The sequence below is a fragment of the Bactrocera latifrons genome, unplaced genomic scaffold (assembly GCF_001853355.1).
Source record: "Bactrocera latifrons isolate USDA-ARS-PBARC rearing strain unplaced genomic scaffold, ASM185335v1 scaffold_301, whole genome shotgun sequence".
Lineage (NCBI taxonomy): Eukaryota > Metazoa > Arthropoda > Insecta > Diptera > Tephritidae > Bactrocera > Bactrocera latifrons.
Genome location: NW_017536642.1, coordinates 260,702 through 286,709, shown reverse-complemented (window position 1 = coordinate 286,709; position 26,008 = coordinate 260,702). Strand labels below are relative to the sequence as shown.

Here is a 26,008-nt window from a genome sequence, read left to right as displayed (position 1 = left end):
ACATAGGAACATAACATAACAGTCAGCGAAAGGCATTTCTGGTGAGTGTTGTAAATTTTCTAGTTTCTTGTAAGTGGAAGACTTGCAACACAAACTTTTGCGATTGTCCAGTTACTGAAGTGCCTTAGTATTATCCCGTATATTTAAGTATTTATATTTACAAGTTATTAAAAAAAATTGTACACGACAACATAGCCAAAATAAGTGAACTCTTACAATAAAATACAAATTAATTCCTAATTACAAATGTGAACTACAAAAAAAAATTAAATAATCACTATAAGTGAAATCCAGCATTTAAGAGAGTATGCTTAAGTATTTGTGTGTGTGTGCACGTACAGACAAACACGAAATTGAAAGCATCCCCTTGGCACAGAATTTATCAAATTTTTCGCAGATTCTTTTATTATATTTCTCCGAACAACGCAACAGGCTTCAATTCAGCTAAATGAATATGTATTGTATAAATTATTTGTAATTTATCAAAAAATTAACTTTACATTTAGCAAAAATGTTGCACCGACCCTTAACCTTTATAAAAGTGGTTCGGTTTTCAGTTCCAAAAGTTGTGGAAAAAGGAAAAAAGTGGTTTGGGTTACAAATCTCGACCCGTCACTGGTTACAGACAGAAAGGCGACCTTTAGACATTTAGACTTGCGGCTAACACTCAACAACTTAGTTTTATAAAAGCAAATACAACTACTTTTGATTTTTGTTTTCGAAATCTTATGTATGTATCTCACACCACGCCCAGTTTAGTCAAGCTTGCTTTGCAATTTCGCACTGAATCACGCATGTCAATTTCGAAGCTTGAGCTCCTTAACACTCCTTATATAAGCTATACATAACATTTCCCTAGAAAACTTAATTTTGGAAGAGTTCTGTTATTACAGTTTTATTAACTTTAACTTTACAGCTTCAATGATGATAACCTTCTATATAATTTATGTATATAATTATTTAATATTTTATTTTAATCAATTACCAGTATAATTTGTTATTAGTTTCAGCTTAGTTAATGTTTATTGTAAATAGTGCTTAAATAGTAGATTTATTTAATTATTGTTCAATCGGTTCAAATATATATTTTCGGGACTCTGCAGTTGCGCCCATTAAATATAATTTTCTAGGTATGTATGTTTGTTTGTGTTTGCTCTCAATTAATTTGTTTGTAAGTAGTATGTATACAGTTATTATGTACTATATTCATACATATGTATATATAATTTATACATTCTGCTACGTTTTTAAGTTGCTTAATATACAACAAAGATTGTTTTTGTTTCTCTTTTTGTTTTAGTTTCTCGCACAAGCCCCACAAGTTGGAGCTGTCCGAGCTGATTTGTCTAAATCCAATTCATACAAATATGCGTACGTTTGTTTAGATACATATGTATATATGTACATCAATTGGTGTATGCCTGGATATATGTACATATACATATGTATGTAATTGTTTGAAATTTGATAATTTACAATTGTTATAGCAAAGGAAACACATTTTGGCACATTATTCAGTTTCAGTTCAATAAAATTTATTATTTCCGCTTTTTGCAGGTTTCATTTGCCCTTTTTGCATGTACACACGTATGTGTGTGCTTGCGTGTGCGCAAGTATTTAACAGTTCTTCCATATAAAAGTGTGTGCGGTAATTTAGTCTACAAATATAATTAAAATATGTGTGTGTATGTATGCAAGTAATAGTAAATATCTATATGTATCTATATGTATAGGAATATTGTTCTTAACCTTATTTTTAAGTATGTATGTATGTATTGCAGCCATGAACGAGTATGTTGTAAACAGCTGTTTAGAATGGAGCAAAGAGGTTTAGATTTTTGGCAAATTTTCCAATTTTGTGAATAAACACTTCACAATCACCATTTGCCTGTATACATATGTACATACGCATACATATGCATATATATATAGTATATAAATGTTAGTATGTATGAAGGTACACACGATTTCAAATAAAGCGTGTTGCACGATCGCCTTTCGAATTGTTATCGTTTGAATTCGACACATGAGACGAAAGTGCCGCCCACGATAGACGCCAAGGGTTATATGTATATAGGTGAGTTTCTCAGCAATTGTAATCTCAGTGATCAGACTAAATTCCAACAGTCAACTGTCGATCTCACGTTTCCATTTTCGCACATTCGCGCACTTTTCCCGCCAAAACGGTAAACAAAAAAGTTTAAGTTCTCTCACAAAATATTTCTCTCTCGAAATGGCAAATCATAAATTGTCCATGCACATTCACACTCAAGAACTTCGTCAATTTGCGTGTTTATTTGTGTGTTTGTTTTGGGGGTTGTGTTTATCCTTATGTAGTGAACGGTCGGGTCCCGCGAAGCTTGTTGCGCAATATAAAATCGCACCTGTTTTGTGAGAATCGCTCGTCGCTGCAACGTCGCATTTTAGATGCTCGTGCTGGTGTGTCGATTGATTCCACGCTTTCGCCGGTATCCGCCCGGACTACGCTGCCACCACTAGTTGTTGTTTTTCCACCGTGAAAGCAATTCCTTCCAACGGTTCTTGCGTCGCCTACTTCAAATTTGCCATATCAGTAAATGATTGGTGCTGTCTTCGCGGCCGGCGATTTCACTTAACGAATTTGCACCCGAATTACGGAAGTCCTCGTATCCATCACCGCCGGATATCACTAGTATCGTACTCGATTCCGCTTTCGGTTTCATATGCTTCGTGGAACTGTAAGCAGATTTGTATAAGCATAGTAGAAGATAGTTAAATGCCAAAGCGCATACCTATGACTCCTGTATTCATTGTTGCTAATAGCGCTATCGTTATCTCGTCCCGTAGACCCTGTACTGCTGCCGCTGCCTTCTGCACTGAGACCACTCGTCTCCACGAATGTCAGGAAACGCACATGACCGGTGTGGCCGTGTGGAATGCCAGTGGGCACTACAGTTTGTACGCCCTTCTCGAAGCCTTGCGCTGGTATGGTGAGCAACACGCCTGCACTGGTGCCAATCCAAATGAGATCGCGGCAGGACAGCAGCGAGGTGACACGCAAACAGGCGGCCTTGTGCTGGCGTATAATCTCATCACAATTCGAGAGCATTTTATTCACAGCTGGCGCTAAGTTAACTTCAGCTATTAACTGATGGCTGAAATATCAGAATTTATTATTTATTATATTTTCTAGCAAAATAATTTACAATTATTGAAAACAAGTTTCAATATTTGAGCTAAAGTCGATTAAACGGTCCTAAAAATGCTACAGTAATGATCCGGATTTTACCGCAACCTGAAAGGCTCAACTAATGAAATATATGGAAAAGTGGACTGAAGTAAACTAAGTCGTAAATTCTTATATATTACATTTATAAATGACAACTACAGGTCTTCATAAGTATCGGTACTTGTTTTCTTGAACGATACGAGCACCATGTCTTGTTATATCTTTAAGTTGCTGCTCAGCTGTCTTTATCAACCACATTTTTCGGTCATTCAAAATCACTTTGTCAGTTTTTTAAGGTTTTTTCGGTCAACACATATGGTCGTTGCCTACGCATCAGTTGAATTTTTCACAAAATTCCTTTTTATCAAGTTTTTCAAAAAAACCAAAATTTTCATTTCTCAAAATGTTATTTCTAAAATGTATAATCGATTCGTTTAAAGGCAATAACTGTGAAATTTGAAAAAATATAATATTAGCACAAATCCGGTAATAGCTAATCAGTTGAAGAGCCTACTCAGAAAGATTTGAGACTGATTCAACAGGCTTTTCAAAGGCAAAAGAGTTGACATACTCGGATATCCAGGAATGAAATAATAAGGGACAACTTATAGTAAAAAGAATATTACTTTTAATAATTAAAATGGCGATACTTTTATTCCAGAAGCAGTATGAATTTCTAACTCTAGAAATCAACTTGAATATCTCTAATCAACCGAAAATTTACTATATTTACTAAATATATTCCCTTATGTATATATAAGTGTATTCATTAACAATTAAATATAACTTCAAATACTTACCTTATGGAATGAAAACACTTGATATGTGCCGAGTTTTGTATCGAAATCCACACGTAATTATTCGACACCGTCATGTTGGTAATAGGTTTCGAATCAGATGAGATTTGTATTTGATTTACCACCTGAAAGTATAAATTGCAACACATTTTCGATTACCTAATATTATAGAAGAGGTTCAGAACCGCCACTCACCAACAAAGTCTCTGTATCTAAAACCTTTATGATGCCTTGTATAGAGCACCATAGTTTTCCGTGCACATTCAGCAACTTCGTAACCGGACTTGTTACAGTACCGATTGAAAGACAATGCGACGAACTGGTATTCCAGACAACTGCATATACAAATTGTAAATGAATTCAAATACAAGATATTGATAAGATTATTCAATAAAGATCATCAAACTAGAACTGGTATGTACTAAAGATATATAGTATGGCAGTTATAAGTTGTTAAGATAGAATTTTTATGTCCAGCAAATGCAAGGGTAACTCACCACCATCACGCAAGTAAACACAAATATCACCATTAGCTAAGGAGACAAAAACCCTATTGTCCAGGTATCTGAAATATATTATATGAATAATTACAAATGAGTTCAGAACCTTCGATCTACTTCGATTTACAATATGGAATACACAGCCGACTGATGTTCGATCTTTATGCGGTTCTTCTTGATGCGTATATTATCGGTGCTATTGTAGACATGAATACAACCGTCTTCCGTGCCGATCCACATTGTTGATAAATTGCCTTCTCCTTCATCCGGATTCGAGTCCTACAAATATTCAAAGAGAATGCCAAATGAGCAACTTGTCGCTTAACAAAAGAGCATACAGGGTGGCTTACTTGATGTGAATGGTGCGATGGCGTGCCACTGTTGCTGCTACCCGGCAATGTCATCGAGGCGATCGTCTGTGTTGACGGCGCCGGACTTGGTACGCGTTCAATTGTGCCGCTGTCAGTGTTGACGGTGCCGCCAACAGAGCCACTGGCGTTCGCTAGAGCTGTGTCGGTTTCGTCATCGCTGGAGCTGAGATTCAAATCCAGTTGGTTGTCACCGCTAGTGTCACCATTTGCACTGTCCTTACCAACGCTGGTGCCAACGGGGTTCACCGCGCCAGATGTCGGTGCCGACGGCGTTTTTTTCTTCTCCGGTGTGCCAATCATTGTGGGCGGCTGGAAGTTCGGAGAAATGCTTTTGCGATAATCACGCAATTGTTGTGTGTAACTGTGCTGCGGTGTGGTGCTGGCGCTGCGTGGGAGCGTTTGCTGTGCCTGTTGTTGCTGCGTTCCACTGCCTGTGGAATTTCTATTGCTCGAATTGTAGGCGGGTACGGAGGCTACACAAAGTATGCGCGCATTACAGACGCCATTGCAGCTAGTGACATTCGGTTCCGGGTAAAGGGACATTATGCAGACTTGGCCCACATAGCCGTCACTGTTACACACCCACACATCTCGCTTTTCGCTGAGCGTTGCTGCAGCGCAAGTGAACTGTAAGCCAGCGCGGGTTTTACGTATCGGTATGGACATCAGAAACTCTGGAATGGGATGTCGCTCGAGAGTAGCAGCTGTGAAAAGTAAAAAAAAGACACTTTAAGTAAAATTTGAAAACGAATGGCATAACACTAAGCTTACCCAACTTCTGTTTGGCTTCATTGAAGGTCTGCTCCCACTGTGTGCGTTTCTCAGCTTTGCTGAAGACGATCGAGAGTTTCTGACTTCCATTCCTAGAGAGAAATTTGCGCGTTAAAATGTATTCAATGTATTCATTGTTTGTTGGCAGCTTACGGTGAGTTAACCAGCAGATCCAGCATATTCAATTGTGTATCATTGGTCTGACGCTCCGATAGCTGACGCTGGACATCTCGCAGTAATTCACGTATGACATCCTCCAGATACTGGTGTGGATACTTGAGTGATGCAGTGACATCGGCGATTTGTTGTAACTTATTACAGTCTTCGGCTAAATTTTCGATTTCGTTCATTATGCGCTTCACATTTTCATCTTTCGCTATTAGTAAAGGGAAAAGAACGTATTAATTATTTCGAATCAAGCTCAATCAAATACTTACTCTTCACGATTTCTAAGCAATCCAGTGAGATCTTGGTAAGGAACTTATATTTGTTGGTATCCAGTGTTGAGGCCACGGTGCCTGGGCAGGTAGAACTGTAAGAAACCATACACATGTATGAGATGTGACTTGATATGCTGAAATCAAACTCACGGGTTGGGTTTTCGTATTGTGCCGCTGCGTTTCTTGATGCTCGTCAACACTAATAGGTCATTAAAGAGAAAGAAACCACGCTCTTTGCGCGCCCCTTGACCCGATGGCATCGAAACCAAATCGAAAAGTAGAAACTGTCGATCGGATGTTATCAGATCTGTTATGCCCTCGATAACGCCCTCAAGTTCACGCAATGTCGCCTCGCGTTGACCATTTTCGAGAATTTCACGCTCTTTACAATTGATATGGACAAGTATATCGTGAACAAGCTTGAGCACATCCTGCAGATGTTTCTGATCGGGATGATCGCGATCGGTGTGTTTTATGAGTCTTTGAAAGAGCATTTCGTAACTGCAAAAGAGAGCGAAAGAGAGCGAAAGAGACAAATATATATCAACTGTAATTAGTTATTAAATCACAAGGAGGGTTTACTTTGGAAATTTCTGCACCGGTTTGATGAGCAAATTGTCCAGGGTCAATTTGCCTTTATGCTCACGTGCAGTGATTTCGAGAAATTTCGCAAACGAGGGTCGCTGATGTTTCGTAGAGCGGATAGCATTCTTGGCACGATTGCAGTTATTCACAAAAGATGTATACACCTCCAAAACCTCCAACTTGGAAAACTGTGGCGATCAATGCAGCAAAACGTTAAATGATTTTCTTGTAAAAACTTTTCACAGCTGTGTAAACGCAACTCACCGTTTCCAGGAAAGCATCGCCAACTTTTTGGTTTGCCTCCCAACTATCCCAACGCGATTTCAACTCAGCCAGAAATTTTTGGTGTATTTCCAGTATGTCGGGTACCATAAAGAATATCTCATCCACGGTGCGAGAATCGATCATGCCAGCATGTTCGGGAGACTTGAGTACCTTAAAATATTTTGAGACGATTGTTTGCAGTGACTCGACATATGACTGTTCATTGCGTAAGATTTCCTGCACCACATGTGTACGTGTGTCCTGAAAGCGAAAGGTTTGCGGCAAAATTAATAAATGTTCATAACAATGCTCAGCTACAAACTCTCTCCAGTTGCATAGACATCAAAAAACATTTTTGGTATTCCACTTACACCATCGTAGTGACCGTAATTCCAACGATTATTAATTTCGAGCTGTGCGCGGCGTTCGGAGTCATCCTCCGAATCCGAGCAGGTGATGGATTGCATTTTCTTCAGCCGTTCGCATTTGTCGTTTTGATGTGCGACAATGACTTTGTTGATTCGATTCACGGCGGTGGTGATGGCTTGATTGGCCATCACTGACATGGTTTGTGAAACACTGACATTATTACTACTACCGTTTGAAGTCGCCGGTGTGTTCTGTTGCAAATCAAGCAAACTGAGCCGCAAACTTTCACGGTTATGAGTCATTTTCAACGCTTACTGATTATGCTTGTTGTTTGTTAAAATATTTTTTACATATATTATTGTATTTGGTATCTAGAGGTTATGTTAAGGTAATATTTTTCACTACTTTGAACTTTTTGTTTATTTTTGTTTTCTTTCTAAACTTGTTAGTTACTATTCACTTTATGTTAGTTATTAACAGCATTTTCTTTTGATGAGCTCTGTGGAATAAGATACGCATGTATTGATCTGCCCTTTCTGAAAGATTTTCGCTAACATTTGGACCATCTCAGATGTGGGGCTGGACATCAAATATTCTACCGATATTAAATTACAATAGGCTGTACCATTTAGTCCCTTGAGCAGCAAAGCCTGACAAACATCTTACCTACATCTCAAGCACTTGTTTGAGAAGTGGACTATTTGCTATGAACTTGTAAGCAGTTTGTCGAAACTGTTATAAACAAATAAGTTCTTATTACACGGACACCAACTTAATGTTCACTTAATGCAGAAGTGACTATGTCAGCCTTTTACCTCAAATCTCTTTATTCGACTAATTCGAAAACTCGGTTACTAAAAGAGTTACCAAGAACTAACGCTCAGCATTTTATGATATACCCCAGTCCCGCTAACCACTTGTGTATCGCAAGCTAAACGGACGTGGCAGCGTGTACCTCAACCGAGCACTGTCCACACTTGACCATTTCCTAAATTTGAATATCGAAATTTAATCTACCGCATCACTCTTATTCCCCCCGCTACTCATTTAGTGTCAGCACAAAACGTTAATATATTATTATCTAACGGTATAGCTTTGACAAACTATTCACTTGGCTGAATATCCCTGATTTCATTACATTCGAACAACTTTTTCTCTGAAAGAAAAATTGAATCTTAAATTTGATAAAATTGTTTATTGTTCTACAATATGTATATCACCCACTTGAAGAGCTTACTCAACGCTTTGGTGCTTATGTGAGCTTTTTTGTGGCAACAAAGCACTCAGGACTCGTGAGAGGTCATCTATTGTTAAGGCTGAAATGCCGTTGCAATTACTTTTATATTTTTACTCCCAGTTATTCCCAGCTTTAGCACATGATACACCCACCGAGTTGCAGTCAGAAAGCAATGTACAGTTAACTAGCGGACATGCCCGCCTGCTTTGGTCGAATCACTCAGGTGGCAATGTTAGAATTTTAGCTCATCCACTAGTTGATACGCGCGGATAGTTACGCAGCCGAGGGCTTTAAATAGGCCAAAACAGGAGATAAAACAGCAAAATATGCAGCTGAACCTCCATGAGAAGAGCATTTATGTAAATACATACATATATGCTTGTATGGTGCAGCACTTGGTGCAAAAATTTACTATTATATAAATAAATATGGATACTCATACAAGCATACAAATGTGTGCTACAAAGGTTATACTAGGGGGATTGATGATAGAAAAGAAACAAATTTACTTCGGCTGCACCGAAGCTGTAATACCCTCAACAAGTGCATTTTTTAAAGCATAAAAAGCAAAAAGTGTTTTGTCTTCATTTCGATCGGTCAAGGTATATGCCATCTATATGATTTGAACAATTTCCTCCGAGTAGAAACCGTTGACTTAGGCAATATACCCTGGCAAATTCCGTGAGGACTTCTCTTGAAATAAAAAAAGTTTTCCATACAAGGACTAGACTTTGTGCGATCAGTTTGTAGGACAGCGCGAATAAACCCGCCGCGCTACAGTGCGTGTACCCTGTTCAGGGTATAATAATATAAATAATTATGCTTTACGGTACTAACACTTTATTTGTTCGTATTGCTTTGTTAAAGAGAGATTTATTCTAACGCATTTTGGAGTGAGATATTAGTAATAAAATAATTCAAGAGAGTATATTTTACAAGGCGAACTCACTACTTGTAGGTAATGGTCGCTACCAAATGAGTATGGGAAGAGATTGGACTTTTAGAAGAATATGGAATGAAATAGCCATATTCGAGAATTGAAAGTTATCTGTTAACCTTTAAAGGAAGGTGACTGATTGTGGTTCAAATGGCACAGTATAATCCGACAGGACTCTAGTTTGCTCATGGTCCCATTGCGACTTTGTAGGCGGATTCCCCGAAGTCCCTAATCTCTGCCAAATCAAACTTTAAGAGGTTTAATAACTATTGTGCTTCTATATGGACATTTGCTTTGAACTGCACTATTTCTGCAATGTTTTTACTCCCAGTTATGATTATACTATTGGGTATGCGTGACAACACATGTTAGTGCAGCGTTGCACCGCAGCTGCCGCTCGTTTGTTTGACCATCTGGTATAGTATGTTCGATTCGCTACTCTCCAACGCTTATTAAATTGTGAACAGCTTTGCAATATATCCTCGCTACAAAAATTGTACATTGCTTATGTAGACTTACATATGTAGATACGAAGACAGACAGCACATATTTACAATTATAGCTGGAAATGCCTCGGTCGACAAATGACAACAATTTCAAAATTAAGCAACCTGAGTTAAGTGCTAAGGCGTGAAAGTTAAAAAATTGCGCCTTTTCAAAATTTCCAAAAAGAGAAAAATAATAAAAAAAAACCGATCCACCCTAATGCAGCCCAAGGCATTGTAAACAGGTATTTTTTGCGTCCCTTATAAACTAAGTACGTACGAGTGTACTAAGCTACACCTGAAAGGAAAAAACATGTTTTGGACTAGTTATTGTTATTGTTGATGCTGTCGCCTGTCAAGGCTGTTATATTTTGCATGAAAGCTTGTTTTCACCTCTATGCCCACTCAGCGTGTTTATAGTTTCGCGTCGCTATTTGCTCCTCACTTTGAAGTGGTTTATTCAAGGCTGCCAAATGCCACAGCCAGAAGGATGTAAGCAAATGGCGGTAAAAAAAAATGCAACAAAGACAAAAATGGAATAAGAAAACAGTGATTCGAGCACATAAATGCAAGCAGAGCGCACCGAAGACCGTCTTTACAGCATATTCGCTTAAATTTCTAAATCGCAAACAGGTTGAAAGAGTTCAGAAACTGATTTGCACCCTTTCTCCAACAGATTTTTGTCACAAACAGCAATGCAGTTGTTACTCGTGTAAAGGATTCACTACATTTGCCACTAGCTGATGTTTATTTCACTTTTTTTTTTTTTTTTTTTTTTTTTTTTTTTTTTTTTTTTTTTTTTTTTTTTTTTTTTTTTTTTTTTTTTTTTTTTTTTTGAAAATTTTTTACTTCACTCGAAGAATCGCAGAAAAGCTTCACTTCAATTTCACTTGAATATTTTTCAAAGCTGACAGAATTTCAAGCGCTCACAGCGATTTTCAACACTAACAAAAACTCATTCAAATCACAAGCGATGAAGAGCAGCGTAAAGGTCTAACTGAACTCCAAATGCTGAACGCTTGGGTGAGTAAGTGCAGAAGTACCTGCGTGTTGGCGTTCCAAAGCAAGGCAAAACAACACATCGATGCGCATACTGCTGGTTGTGCACTGCGTATGAGCAATCACGGAAGCTACGCTTAGGCACGCCACTAAATGCTGCATTTAACGCTAACACAATGACAGCGTTAAATGGCGTACGCATAGCGTTGACGACCGCGCCACCCAGCGCATTATTCGAACAGCAGACCGCAGCTGCAGCTGATTCAGTGCAGTTGCATGCATGTGTGGCGTTGTAAATGAACAGCGCCGTGCAAAACAAACCCATTGGCAGCGACATCAATTAATGCTGCAGCAGCGACCCATTTTCGGTTGAGTAGTCTGCATGCGCCCGAGTTTATACGCGAGTAAGTGGCTGTGTATGTGTAGGCATGTATCCAGCCACAGAGGCCTAACAATAGTTGCCTTTGGCATGCTACCCCATTCAACCAATCGACTAACCAGCCAGTGGGATGTAACAGCTTTGTACATAAGGCGCTTCCGCTGACTGGCATGCAAGGCTCTTATGTGACTTTACACACTCAAACACATATGTATATGTATCTAGCCATGCATATATGTACCCCTTTTAGATACTCTTAGGAATAATGACTTTACTACTGCACACTTATTCCCGACACAACACCCGCATGTCACCTCACCGCTCTCGGGTGACGTGGCGCTTCCGCCGCACACTCTTGGTGATTCTTGTGACAGCAATTCAACAACCCAACTCCACCGATCAGCGCATTACCCACAATGTCCCTGGCAACCACATCAACAAACACTGAAGGCAGCGGTCGAACGGCCGCTTTTGTTGTATTGAAAATATTTTATAGAAAATTATCAGAAAGCACTAACAAGCTTGTCGCGTGCTTGTTACATGTGTTAACATTCACACGTCAGCGTTGCGGGGCTTGACAGCGTGTTCGGGGTGCTGATAGCGCGCAAGGCACAGTGGTTGCCACATTCGCTAGGGTTTTCTGTTGTTTCGCTTTTGTGAGCAACATGTCGGCGCGGGGGTGGGCAGGTTTTGAGTGCGGCCAGGGGAGAGGACGAGCGGAAACATTTCAATTTCTGTCTACTTGTTATTATAGCATAATCGCAGCTGCCTGATAGAGTAAGGCAACAGGCGCATGAGACACCGATTGCCATATACATACATACTTCAACGATTGCACATATGTATGTATGTATGAATGTTTGGTTATTTTCAGATTTCAAGAAGCGTACGCCAACGGACTAATGATGATGGCATGCGCGTGTTCGTGGCCACAACAACCATGTACATACATACGTAGAAGTGCCTGCATGCTCTACCAAGTAGTCAAAAAGATTTCATTTTTTAATAATCCGCAAATATTATTAGGTTTAATTTTTATTTTCTCATTTCAGCATTCCGAACTCATACGTATGTACAAATTATATGAAATCGCAAAAAAAACCAAATGCGCATAAATATGCCAAACTCCCAATTTTTAGTAGCAATTCAGTTATATATACATGCACACGCACGCAGATGTACTCAAGCGCAAAATAAAAGCAAAAAACAAGTTCTGCGGTACGAATTATTTACAGTAGCCTGGCGAGAGCGGGGATGCGCGAGAGCAGTGTGCCTCCGCTATGAAAGATTACGCGCTCTTTCAGCAACACTTTGGCAGCAAAGCTATGGATTCAACACACTCGTTGTAGACAAAGCAAATATTTAATAATAAAAAAAAACATATTTTATTACTCTCAAATTTAGACTTAAGTATTTGTCAACTTTAACACTCAACGCGCAACTTGCAAAGCTCTCCTTCAGCCAGTCGCAAGGACGCCCCACTGCAGCAGCCGCCAGCAGCCAGCAGCCAGCTTCATGCTGCCTGATTACATTTGCTGCAATTCACTCACTCATATAGGCGCTTGTATATACCGATTTTGTGTATACATACACATGTGTGTATGTTTGTACGGCAGTGTAGCTATGTAGCGTATACGCAGGTGCGATTTTATGTGTACACAACGTAAAATTTCTACACTTCACTGGCTTTTTACGAGTGAAAAAAGGATTCTTCTGCCACTTACGCCACTTGTAAGTGCCATGCACCACACACACACACACATATACGAACGCCTTGCTTTGCAGTTGCGTATTTGAAAATTTATACATTTTTTATTGTTGCTGTTAGCTTTGGCACTCTTGATTTTCCTAGACTAATATTCAAAACATACAAGCCGTGTCCGCGCCAGATGCAGATTTCGCAAATTTCGAAAATATTTCGCACGTCTTCGTGCGCCATTGAACGCACACACCCAACACACAAAGTCACATGCCTGCAGCTGGTTATCGGGCTGGACAGACGCCTATACGCACATACATACACATAGGGGTTTTGAAAATTTTCAACATCAGCTTTTCAGCTGCAATTATTGGCCTCCTCCTGGTACACAATTTCACAGCAAAGCATTTAGAAAGCGTTTTCCTACAGAAAATCCGAAATTTTTCAAGTGTTGCCGACAACGGTTGTTCTACTTTTTGTATGTGTTGTTTGGGTTTTCTGGTGGTCACTTTCGTTTCGTTTTTTAAATGATTGTATTTTGTTATTGTTGTTGTTTTGTCAATTTTTTATTTTTGTATTCGCGCCTAAACTATGGAAACTTAATTGTTTGATGCGTTGTTTAAATGTTCGACGTGAAAAATAAAACAAATTAAACAATTTTTCGCCACAACCGACGCACGTAAAAAGGCTAAATTTTCGCTACTTCGCTGCGACTACCACCACTAGCGCCTCTTCTTCTTGGTGAACTCGCGCTCTTCTTCTTCCGCTTGTCTCTTTGCTTCTTCCTCTTCTTCCTTTCCATATTGTCTTTGTGTATATTTTCGACGTGCGCTCTCTGAGCGCCGCAATTGAAAAACTTTCTTACAAAACGCACGGAAGTCCGTAGGAATGTGCGCTCGGAGACCTGTAGCGGCAACAACAAGTGTTTGGAGCTGAAAGCCACACGAATGGCCCACCAGGTCACTTCGTAATTTCATTTTGGCGATAAGCACAAAAAAGCCACATATTATTTCTACGCAATATCTACAGCACAATTGAAAATATACATACAGACATGTTTACGACATGTGAGCAAAAAAAGCGTTTCTTCATCGGCTGGAAAACACGGTGAAATTAGATTTTCGCGCTCCCACAAACATAAACACTACCCTCGGCTTGTTTATACTTATGGTAGGCATTGTGAAAGCACACGGGAATGGCTACATGCGCACAATGTTGCAAGCTCTCTTTTCCAAACTTTTGCAATTTGGATGCCACTGTATTAACTCGCGTCGACGCCGCTGTGAACTTTTCTCTTTGGTCAATTGACAGCAGTTTTCACGGAAACGGTAAATGGTGTCAACTTGAAAACAACGGTACAAAATTACTCTATTTTTCCCTACGCTTTCGGCAAGGTTATCCTAACCTATCGAAACAGCATTAAAAGTAAAGTCATGAAGATTTCGAAGATCTTAAAATATAGAAATTCATTTCGAGAAATAGGTATGAGTTCGAAGTTCTGAATGCCTTTGGACTAGACAAGTGTGAATTCCGATCAAAGGTGACACGGGATTTCAGATATAATGGAATTTTTCTATAGGTATGAATATAGTAAATGTCCATCTGTAACTGTAGTATTTTTGGTAACTTTAGATACACGACCAGAATAGACCAAAAAGGGATCAAATCCGTTGGTATTTAAAATATAAATGTTAAGGGAAATCAAGGCGGAATTTTGGTAGGCCCACAAGTCCAAGCATCTTAGATGGCGTACGGCACAATGCTGCGTTCCAGATTAGAGTTGAGAGGAGTTCTCTATTCAACAATGCATATAACTGAGGTTCATTAGACCACAGAAAGGGTAAATATACACCTGTGAAACAATGCTTTCCGATCACCAGGTTGTCATGCAACGTTTTGCCACTGGCGATGAGTTTTGGATCTATGCTTACGACCCGGAAACAGATGAAATGGCCGAATATCATGGCAAAGGTGAGCCCAACCCGAAAAAAACACGTCAAAACAGGTCAGCAATAAGGTTATGTTGACAGTTTTTGCAATTTAGAAGGTGTGGTGTACTCCGAGTTCTTTTTGAGCGGCCAAACTGTCAACAAAGAATACAAAGCCATTCAGCTAACTCAAACAACAGCTCCGGGAAAACCATTTTGAGGTGATTGAAGACATTAAATGTGAGTCGCTATGCGCTTTGAAGGCCATTCCGGAAATTGACTATAAGAACTGTTTCGAGGATTGAAAAAACAAAACATTGGCACAGGTGTATTAAGACCAAGAAATATTACTTTAAGGAGAGACATAAATATATTTTGGTGAATAAATTAAGAATTAAAATTTAGATGAAAGTACTATTTTTAGCTCATAGTGGTACAAGGTGCTTTCCAAAGTAAACAGGAATCTAGCGCCCCTGGTGGCGCCATCTATATGTCGACTGGTGCGTTAGAATCTGTTATCTATATCGATTGTCCAATGAGAATTCATAAATTGGAAATCAGTATGTTTGCATTATAGGTGCGAAAATGAGCTTCGAACAAGGGCCAACATTAAATTTAGTTTTAAAATTGGTAAAACTTTCACCGAAACGTTTCAATTTATGAAACAAGTTTATGGCGATGACTGCCGAACCCGTGGCAGAGTACACTAGTGGTTTCAACGTTTTCAAAGTGGTCGTGACGACATACATAAATGACGATCAACGTGTAGGCCAATCGAAACTATGCATGAATTCATTAGGAATTAAACATCTCAAAAGCATCGATTTATCGGATTCCCCGTATTCACCTGATATGGCACCGTGTGACTTTTTCCTTTTCGGAAAAATGCTTTTTCTCATGTAAGGAAGCGATATGCAGGCGTAAAGGCAATTCAAAGGCTTGCACCGGCATACTGGCGGCCATACCGTCCACCGAGCTAAAACACTTGTTCGACATGCTTTTGGACCGCAAAAAGTTGAATTGAAGCAGATGGAGACTATTTTCAATAAAATAAATTGATAAATTGATTTTTACTAATTGTTCCGTTTTTTTTTACGTTGTTGTTTTGGCTTGGTACTCGGAGAAATAGGTTCTACGACACCTCTACAAATATTAGCTCTTAATTGTAACGTGAATGTTATTCACCTTAGAGTTTTCTAGTTTCTTATTATCACATAAAAAATGCAAATCTCAATGAAAACATATCATGCTTCATGTTAGGATATTAAATGCTCAACAGAAGCTATAAGCGGTTGAATGCCATTATTTTAAGCCAAATTTTTTTTATACATTTTTTGACTCAATGAAAAAATATCATTTAAAATTATTAAACTCCAGTTTTATAGGGGATTTAGTTTTTTTTTTTTTTTTTGACCGACCGAAACCTGAACTATTGTATTTTATTTCAAAATCCAATGAATTACGCATATTTTCTTAAGTAGTAACAATCCACACACTTCCATATTTATTTATATAGTACAGTTATGTTCACAAAAAACAGTGCTAACTTATGGATGAGAAAAGTGCTTTCGCCTTTCCAAAAAAAGGTCAGTTCAAATTTAATTCAACTTGTAGTAGTCAAGTATAATAGATAATCATGCCACTGGTGATTAACAAATTTAAAGCTTGTTTTTTGAAGCATTTTTTTAGCATTCCTGTCATCATAAAATAGCAGGGGAACTACAAATTACTTAGAATTTACTAAAAATCTAAAAATGTTGATCGTGAACTAAAATTATAAAACTATTCAACTAATAATTAGAAAAATTATAAACTGTAGTCACACCTTCCCAACATCTCGTTCATGAAACCCTATGACATACTCCGTTAATTATATATTTAATATGGTCCATATGGTACCTTAAACTCTCTTTATAGGCCACCCATATTTGCAAGAAAAGCAGCGTCTGACCATAAATAATGTCATGTATCCCTGACGGTGAAAAGGGATTAAAAAAACACATTATATTAGTTTATATGATTCAACCTTATAGCTGACGATATTTCAAACACGAATTTACATTCATCTGTTCATAAAATATTTCGGCATTTCGACATTTTTACATTGACTTTTCTAGTGTCACGAAATTAAATGTGCTAAATATGTGTGGGTTGCTTTAAATTGGGATCTAATAAATGCCTTCTAATTGTTGCTAAACTCACATTATGATTGAATTCATACTTAATCTTCCGAGAGCTAATGCTTGGGTATACTTAATTCAAAGATATCTTCGTCCAGTTTATTTGTCTGGGCCACATGTTTTTAGTTTTCTTCATTTTAGACACTTGGTACCGTTGTAATAGATAAGAATATATCATACTCTGAATAGGGTATATTAAATTTGATACGAAGCTATAATTTAAAGGCTTTCATCAAATGTATAGATCCTTCGACATAGGTCTTGTAAAAAAGGGTTACGCTTACTTTAGTCTTTAGTTATGTTAATCTGAAAACAGAAACAGATCAAGTCTAATTGCCACTACAAAGTTATCATTTCGTTTCGCATAAAAGCATTTCCTCACTCGCACTACCATTAATTTAGGCATAACTGTATATGTGACCTGGTCTACGGAAAGGGGGCTTAGGTGTCAAAAAATCCAAAAAATCAATTTTCACTTTTTAGTTGATCCGGATGGAAGATGAGATTTTTAACAGCTGTTTCCCAGAAACTAGTTTTCGCACGTTACCTCCCTTTTCGTAGACCAGGTCACATATACATATACGTGCATGTGCGGACACTTAATCAAATACTCTCTGGCTTCTTAGTGCCTCCCGATGAGCCCTTGATTGCCGAAGTTAAATGTGAAATGAACAAAACCTGTCACACGGCGTCGATGCTTACAAAACGATTTGTTCTTTGCTCTAGCAACGTCTTCCGGCGACTAGTAAACACAATAACTCGTGCGATTGTGAACATTTTAGTAGCACCACGGAGAACCGAAACACTCAATATCGTATAGTAGAACACAAAAGTAATGAAACTTCAGTATTTGACGGCACACTTTTGCGTGCCACTGTCTACGCAACCGGAAATTTATAAATTTTCTATTACGACGTAGTAAAGTGCAGACTTTAACTTACCGCAGCCATTTGTTTCCTCTGCTCAGATATCAACTTTTCGCTGGAGCCTTTCAGCAACTCGGCCAGCAGTTCCTGTGATGGCACCACAGTTGAGTTTTTACCCGCGCCGCTTTTGGCCTTGGCACCTGCGCCAGTGGTCGCATCAAGGCTTCGCTTCGCTTGATGTGCTATGTGATTGCCGCCTGAGGCGTTTTTCTCACCACTCATAGACTGGCTGCGTTTGCTGTGATGGCTTTTCTGGACCGGAGCTTCGGAGGCAGCGCGTTTGATTTCGCGCTGATGATAATGTTGTTGGGCATAATGATGACCTGCATCTAGATAATTCTTATCATCGCGAGTCACGGAGTTATCCAAAGTGCTTTGGTAGCGTTTTTCGTGTGAATTTATCTTATCCAAGCTGCCGATACCGCTGTCTTTATTCACATTCTCTATTTTGGAAGGTGTGGACGCAGCACGCGTGTGAGCAGGTACGGGCAGGTATGTGTTCGACTTGCGAACTCGCATCGAGTTCGAATGGTGAGGTATGTTGCGCGTTGTGTTTGTTGTAAGGGCGCTGGAGTCATCGTAGGCGGCACGTGTGCGACGTGGTTGCGATGAGCTGGGGGTTCATATTATATACCATATATGTAAATATTTTTGCTTATTTAATAAATGTTACTAAAAGTTCTGAAATTCTTAAACTATTCTTTATACTTACATTTCGGACTCGCGAAGGTCTTCTAAAATTTCCTCGTAGTGCATTTTATTAGGCTTTTTCATTTCCTTCTCCAACATTTGGCCATATGGTCCACGTAGTGGTCGTTTGGAAAATCGTTTGAAATCGTAATCGCCTGGAACGGGGCTGGGGCTGGCACGTTGTCGGCATTGCGATGTACCTCGATCGCTCTCGTTATCAGACACCGAATCTGTGCGCAGAAAGGGAAAACTTTTATTGTTCCGAGAAAGACCAGCTAATGCAGCATTGCCACTACTCGCACTAAGGCTCCCACTCTGTAATTCATCTTTCTCTTCGGAACTTTGCAGGCTAAAACTAGTAAGCCGATCAGCTTTTGTCCAAACTAGTGGTTTATCAGATTCGGGAGTATTTATTTCGGGTGAGTATAGCGAACCTGGAGTTCTGTTTTCATCAGTGGGTGGGCTATTAATATACATAATACCACAATCCTCCGATGTATTCGGCTTAATCACATTCATGTTGGTTGCTAATGAAATGTCAAGTGCCAGTCGATTGTGCGCTTCTACACTATCAGCTTCATTCCACGCAGCATTGTCAATGTACATACCCTTCCTTCGTTTCGACTTATCGATACGTTTACGTTCGTCTGCACTGTGTCGTGTAGTGATTGCATCAAATGACGCTCGCTTTTCCTTTCCGACATCTATATCGTCTTGGCTATATCGTTTACTGAGCTCTGCAGTATCTATTGAAGCTTGACGGCGCTCTACGAGATCACTGAATTCCTCGTCGAACGTGTCTTTTCTTCTTAAAATACATTTATCATCTGCCTCTTCAGAGGAACGGCTGACTGAGATCGTCGGTACATTTTCCACACGATACTCCTGCGCGGTTTTTGGTATAGGTTTCACATTCACACAATCGCTTAGTGAGTGTAGTGGCTCTATTGTTTCCGGTATAATGCCAAACTCTTCAGGTTGCACTTCCACCCACTCCTGGGGTGGGTTCTCCAAGCGCCAATCCTGTGCAGCACATTCATATACTGGCACTGGTATAAGACATGTGGTAGCCGTCTGCAGGAAATTGTCTGGCGGAGATTCTAAGGCGATTCTTTCTTCCACTAAAGTGGCTACATTTGGTTCGATAACATCGGCAATAATGGGTTCTAGAATGGCCGGCTGTTCAATCACTTTGGCTTTTTCAACTGCACCCTCCTCCGCCTCCACAACTGCCGGCACTGGTTCAATAGTGACCGCAACTTCTTTCGCATCAATGGTGTAGTCATTTTCAGATTGTATTGTATCTGTCAACGATTCCATTTTCGCGTGCGCAATAACGAGGTTGTGCTGTAAAACTTCAGCACTGCAGTCTTCTGTAGTAGTCGATGCATGTTCCAAATCGGTGTTAAATATATCTTCCTCCGGTATAACGTCTGGCGATTCTAAACTCTTCATATCCTGGCCGTAGTTCAAATTAATACTCATTTCGGATTTCTTCTTCAATGGAATGTAAATCCAATCGGGTTCGGACTTCACTTTCCCTTCGATTTGTACTGCAGGAGTCAAGACGTTTCTCGCCTCTTCACTATTACTTGGCCTTTTCGTATTGGTTGCTGAATCCACTGAGCCAACAACTTTGTCACGCCACAACCGATCACGCAATGCGCTCCACGAAGACTTTTTGTACTTTCCAGATGAAAGGTCAATTTGTGAAAATGACGCCGACCGAAACGGTATACCCTTTTGGGTATATGAACCGATTACCGTGCGAGCTTCTGGTCTCGCTAGTTTCGTAGCTATACCTGAACTGTCGGCCAGTCGCGCATCGTCCATATGCACAGCGCTGCTCGCAACGATGTTAGCAAAAGATCGCGGCGACGGTGACTTTGATTTCTCTCTGCTCATTAACGATTCAAAATTCGACAGACTCGTATTTGGTTTGAGTGTATCGTATAAACGGTTTGTTGATGCTTGTGCCGCTGCTGCTCCAGTTCGCATAGCTACATCTTCCCCTGCTGCTGTTGAGGCCACAAGCGAGGAATTATTGATTTGTTTTGCACAATCGCCAACACCTGATTTCGTCTTGTTTGCAGCTTGGTCCTCCTCCTGGTCCATCAACATGATGTCATCAACGCGATTTGACGTGAATGACGTTGGCGGCTCGAGACTTTCAATGGAATAAGTGCCGGCAGAAGCAGTCCTCACTGCAGGCGTGTGCACTTGTGTGTCTGCCCGCTCCAAACTATTCGACGCTGAATGTGATCCATTACGCGGCTTACGTGGCGGCGGTACAGGCGGTGGAGTTGGCGAGGATCTATTTCCGCGCAGTAGCTCAGTTAGTTCTCTTAGTCTTTCGGATTTTTCGTTCGATTTTCGATTTCGCGACGAGCCACTGCCGTCCGCTGATGCCCCGCTCGATGCTGGAGTCGACTTCCGACCAAAACCCAAACGTTGGAAACGATCCAAGGTATTTCTACGCTTCTCCATATTAATCTAGAATGAAAAATAAACAAATTTTTATTATTGCTCACAATGACCATTTCATCATAAATATTATCCGTCCTCCCCTCCCTTTATCCTACTAGTTGTTGCGTATTTGATAAACATTGTTTTGCTGTGGCTGCGCGAGTGTCTGTTTAACACACATATCGTAGACGTCTTTCAATTGAGACCCGATTTCGCCGAATTTCCACACACTACGCCGTTAAATGGAGAATATCGACGAAATGCACAAAATATCGCAATATTCATTTATGCACAGGCGAGGAGCACAACCACATTATCACACACATACTCTCCTACAGATGCGGGACGCCCATTATGGCAAGTGTGCCAGTAGTTTGCATGTGTGCTTTTGTGTATGTGGTGGTGTGTTGTTGCGAGTGCGTTTATCTCTCATTTTATTTGCTTCGGAAAAGCATTTTCATGTGCGGCACTTGTACTGGGACTGGGACTGGGACTTACTCATGCCATGCCTACACCAACAAAAAATACTAGCCCCACTACAAGTCTGTGAAAGTGTGTGCTCGTAGGTAAAAGTGGGGAGGTGCATACTAATTTGTTTATGTCGAATGGCTTTATTTACACGAAAACAATGGGCAAGTTAATTAGAATTTTGCAACAAATACACACTTCGGCTTATTTAAAATAAATTCCGTAAAGCGTTAAATTTTATATTAATTATTTATAATAAAATATTGTAGCTTATCATTTAAGAGAAAAGTGAAATTCTTGCTCAAATTTTGGAAAATATACCGATAGTAGATATTGCAACACGAAACGTTGTTGCGGCTGCCGTTGCCGAGTGCACAAAATTCATATCTGTGGATCGGAAGTTCAAGGCCCGGGCAAAGTAAAATTTATTGCAAGTAAATACATACATATGTATATCTATCGGTTTTTTATTGCAGAACGCCCTTCGCGACCATAATTTCGCACACTATCCACATAAATGAGACGTCTGGAATTGATACTGTCTTAAGGTAATATTGTTAAACAATTGACCGAAAGACCGAAGGTCTTTGTGAATCACGACAATAGATAAAATTTGCGAACAAAAAAATTTGTCTCAAATTTTGTATTCGTATCGTTGCGAAGGTTAGAAAAGGCGCAAGTTTACGAGTGGTACAAAGCCTTCCAAGTCGGCGGAGCGGTCGGAGAAGACATGCCTCGTTCTGGATGACCATCCACCTCTTCAAATGAAAATATTTAAAAAAAATGAAGGTTATGGTACTTGAAAATGGTCAGCAAAGTGTTAAAGAGATTGCAACAGAGCTCAACATCTCTCGGGAGTCCATTCGATTAATTTGGTGGGTATTTTGGATACGAAACGCGTGCATGCTCGACTCGTCTCAATAACGCTGAAGTTTTTTCATAAATGCTACCATAAACAAGTCCCTTTAGACATGCTTGATCGTGCGAATTTGGATGCCACAATGATGGAGAACATTATAACTGCCGATGAGATATGGGTTTATTAGTGTGAGATGCAAAGAAGTCGACAATCATCGGAACGGAGAGAAAAAATGACTCCGTGTTATTCTTTCTTGTTCCTCAAACTGAAATTGCCGCTCCGTGGAACCCGTTTTCAGTCGATCGATAATATGTATTGTTATTTACAATTTCCGGGTACTTTTTGGTCAATGAACTCTGATTCTAAGTCAGTGGTTGATACAAGGCAATTATCTAAATATGAAAGTCACTACAATTTTGTATATTTTTTAAGATTTTGCAAAACGTAAGCACGAAACTGTAGAAATTACTAGAAACCAATTTGTTTCGAAAAATTGTAATATAAAACCAAATTCGAACTTAAAGTTAAAGAATTCGATTTCGAAGGCTAAATGCAAGAAACTTACGAATAACTTTTTTACTTACGCTTCAATTTCAGGAAAAAGTTAGTTTGGTCTAATATTCAAAATAAAAATCGATTTCGCTGCATAATTGTCTAATGTTCAAAGTTGTGAGATCGTGTAAAAACTTTTACTTGGTTGAAACGACATTGCAAATAAAGGGAATTTTTCGGAATTTATCTTTCAGGCAGCTTTTACTTGATATACGTATGTATGTAAGTACGTATCGTGCAAATTTATTACCTAAATAATAGTATGGTTAGCGCAACGCGAATTCACGATTCTCATCATTTGATCTCTTTGATGATTCACAAACTGATGCGTAGAGCATACTGAAATTATGGGTGGAAAACTTCTTCAGCCTGCTGAATGGCATAACACCAGGAGATGGCAAACCCGATTGAACAATCGTTGACAATGAAGCAGACGTTCCATTACCCGACCATGAAAAAGTTCGAAAGCAATTACCCGTCTGAAGAACAACAAAGCAGCTTAGAATATGGTCGGACGAAAGCAAGCCCGACGATTAGAATTTAAGTATGCTCTGCACAACCCACAAAAAGGGAGACCTCACAATCTGCCCCAACTACCGTGTAATAAGTCTCCTCAAAATTGCATATCAGGTTCTATCGAGCGTATTGTGTGAAAGATTAAAGAAAAGTGTGGCTTCAGGCGTGGAAAATCAACAACTGACCAGATATTCACCATGCGCCATATCTTGGGAAAGACCCGTAAAAAGAGCAAGAGAACACCACCTGTAGAATACCTATGGATTGCCCTTCGTCGATTTTAAAGCTGCTTTTTACAGCACGAAAAGGAGCTGCGTTAATGTCGCGATATCTTAATTTGGTATACCGGCAAAACTAATACGGCTGTATGAACCGACGTTAAGAAATACTAAAAGCTCCGTCAATAGCGGGAAAAACTACTCCGAGCCGTTCGATACCAAACGAGCTTTCAGACAAGGCGACACTTTATCGTTCGCTTCTCGAGAAAATAAATCGAGCTGTATAGAGAAGGTTCAATCTTCTAAAAGAGAAACAACCGCGCCGTTAGTTCTGCTTTCTCCAGTATCTTGTAATCAGATAAACATTCGACACACTCGCAACAAGTCTTGCCAATAGGTGCCACTTCGGACTGAGTAGAAATTGAGAAGTGAAGTCCCTTCTCGACAAACAAGTACCAAATTATACAAGTCACACATCATCCTCGTCTTGATATATGGTGCAAAGGCATGGATGATAACAATATCCAATTAGTGGGAGTGTGGAGAAAGGTTCTGCGGAAGATTAATGATCCCAGATAATAGAACAGTGAACTATGCTAGATATATGACAACATTGACATAGTTCAGCGAATTAAGAGACAGTGGTGAAAACATTTCAACTCCGGGAGTATTCAACGCGGTACCCACCGGGGGAAGCAGAGTAAGAGGAAGATCTGCACTCCGTTGGAAAAACCAAGTGGACGAAGACATGGCTATACTTGGAATCTCCATTTGGTGACCTCAAAACGTTAATATTTGCTGCCGGCCATCCAATTTGAATTGAAAGATGTGGACGACTTTTGGTTCCAACAAAACGGAACCAATCCCCTCGTGGGTCTGTAGCGTAGCCTCCAAGTTCGTGCGATTTAATACCGCTTGACAATTTTTGTGGGGTTATGTGAAGTCATTTGTATGCTGATCTGAAAATTTTGAAAATTTTCAACTATTGTAGTATATTTCTAACTGAATTTAAATTCACAATCTACACTTCGTAGAGTATTACAATTTAATAATGAAAAAAGTTGAGCTGTCCACATGATGTGATCGAAGCCGTAAAGTAAGATAGAGAACTAAAATTTTACACAAGGCACCATAATAACTTTAATGTATGTATATAAAGTATATCTTTGAAACAAATAAATAAACCTTTTTAACCTTTACAACGACTCCGCCGATTCCCAATATAACGTTTTTTAATATACTTAAAGTATGATTAATCAAAATTCTTCTTCTATGGCACAGTGTGAAAATGGAGTAAATCGGACTACAACCACGCCTACTTCCCACATAACACAATTTTAATTCCCATCTGATTCTTTCACATTTTAGTATACAAATAAAGCACCAATTACTGTAGCGGGATGGAAATTTCTCGGTTAATGCGTTGCAGTGACCTTATGACCAAAAATTGTTCAAATCGAACGGTTCAAGTCCTTAGCTACCGAATATGTGGATCCTAATGTCTATAGTTGACTTTTTACCGAAAGATAAAATCCTTAAGATAATGTCTGCGCGATAAAAATGGGTCAATAATTCCTCAGCCCCGATTTACATATTATAAATGGTTTGGAACTTCCGAGTGACTTTAAGCCGCATATATCGCCCAATATGTGAGCCATTTAAATGAAAACGAGAGAGCGTGTTTTGAGTAATAACATCTCTTTGTACCTAAAATGTGCCTAAAGTGAATAAAATCGGTCGAAAACTCGACCTAGCCCCTATAGAGCTAATAACTATCATAATTTTCGAACATCCGGCCGACTTTACTCCATATATGTACATAGATTGGCGATTGTGGCTTCGAACTTCCGATTCATATACATATACTATATACATACATACGTTAATGGCTCAATCTAAACAGGTGTAATGATTCCACCTTTTCCTTTAATAATTTCTTTAATATACACTTGTGCTCGCTTAATTAAGTCACGCCAGTAACAGAACGAAAGTTTTTTCAAAGCAACTTCTATGGTACAGGAATGAAACTTAATTTTACAAAAAATGGAAGAAATTTTAATTCAGTTCAAAACAGAATACTTATTTTTTATTTAACTTCTAAAATAATAAAAATATTGCCTTCATTCGCTTAGCCCATCCATGTTGTTGTGCTCATATAATTAAG

At 39.3% G+C, this 26,008-nt stretch overlaps 1 protein-coding gene across 2 annotated transcripts in view; it reads right to left on the bottom strand.

Annotated features, from left to right (window-relative positions):
- Nucleotides 1-940: 940 nt before the first annotated feature.
- LOC108970606 overlaps nucleotides 941-26,008 on the bottom strand; it is a 96,891-nt gene continuing 71,823 nt past the window's right edge. For both annotated transcript variants that reach the window (XM_018936089.1, XM_018936090.1), the window contains 15 exons: nucleotides 18,788-21,258; nucleotides 18,091-18,688; nucleotides 6,937-7,197; nucleotides 6,670-6,860; nucleotides 6,238-6,588; nucleotides 6,085-6,179; nucleotides 5,801-6,023; nucleotides 5,648-5,739; nucleotides 4,856-5,580; nucleotides 4,633-4,784; nucleotides 4,503-4,570; nucleotides 4,201-4,340; nucleotides 4,009-4,130; nucleotides 2,772-3,134; nucleotides 941-2,715 (listed from right to left, as the gene is read on the bottom strand). In XM_018936089.1, coding sequence (XP_018791634.1) covers nucleotides 2,556-2,715; nucleotides 2,772-3,134; nucleotides 4,009-4,130; nucleotides 4,201-4,340; nucleotides 4,503-4,570; nucleotides 4,633-4,784; nucleotides 4,856-5,580; nucleotides 5,648-5,739; nucleotides 5,801-6,023; nucleotides 6,085-6,179; nucleotides 6,238-6,588; nucleotides 6,670-6,860; nucleotides 6,937-7,197; nucleotides 18,091-18,688; nucleotides 18,788-21,258 — 6,012 coding nt within the window. In that variant the 3' untranslated portion in view covers nucleotides 941-2,555. The remainder of the gene's footprint in view (nucleotides 2,716-2,771; nucleotides 3,135-4,008; nucleotides 4,131-4,200; nucleotides 4,341-4,502; nucleotides 4,571-4,632; nucleotides 4,785-4,855; nucleotides 5,581-5,647; nucleotides 5,740-5,800; nucleotides 6,024-6,084; nucleotides 6,180-6,237; nucleotides 6,589-6,669; nucleotides 6,861-6,936; nucleotides 7,198-18,090; nucleotides 18,689-18,787; nucleotides 21,259-26,008) is intronic.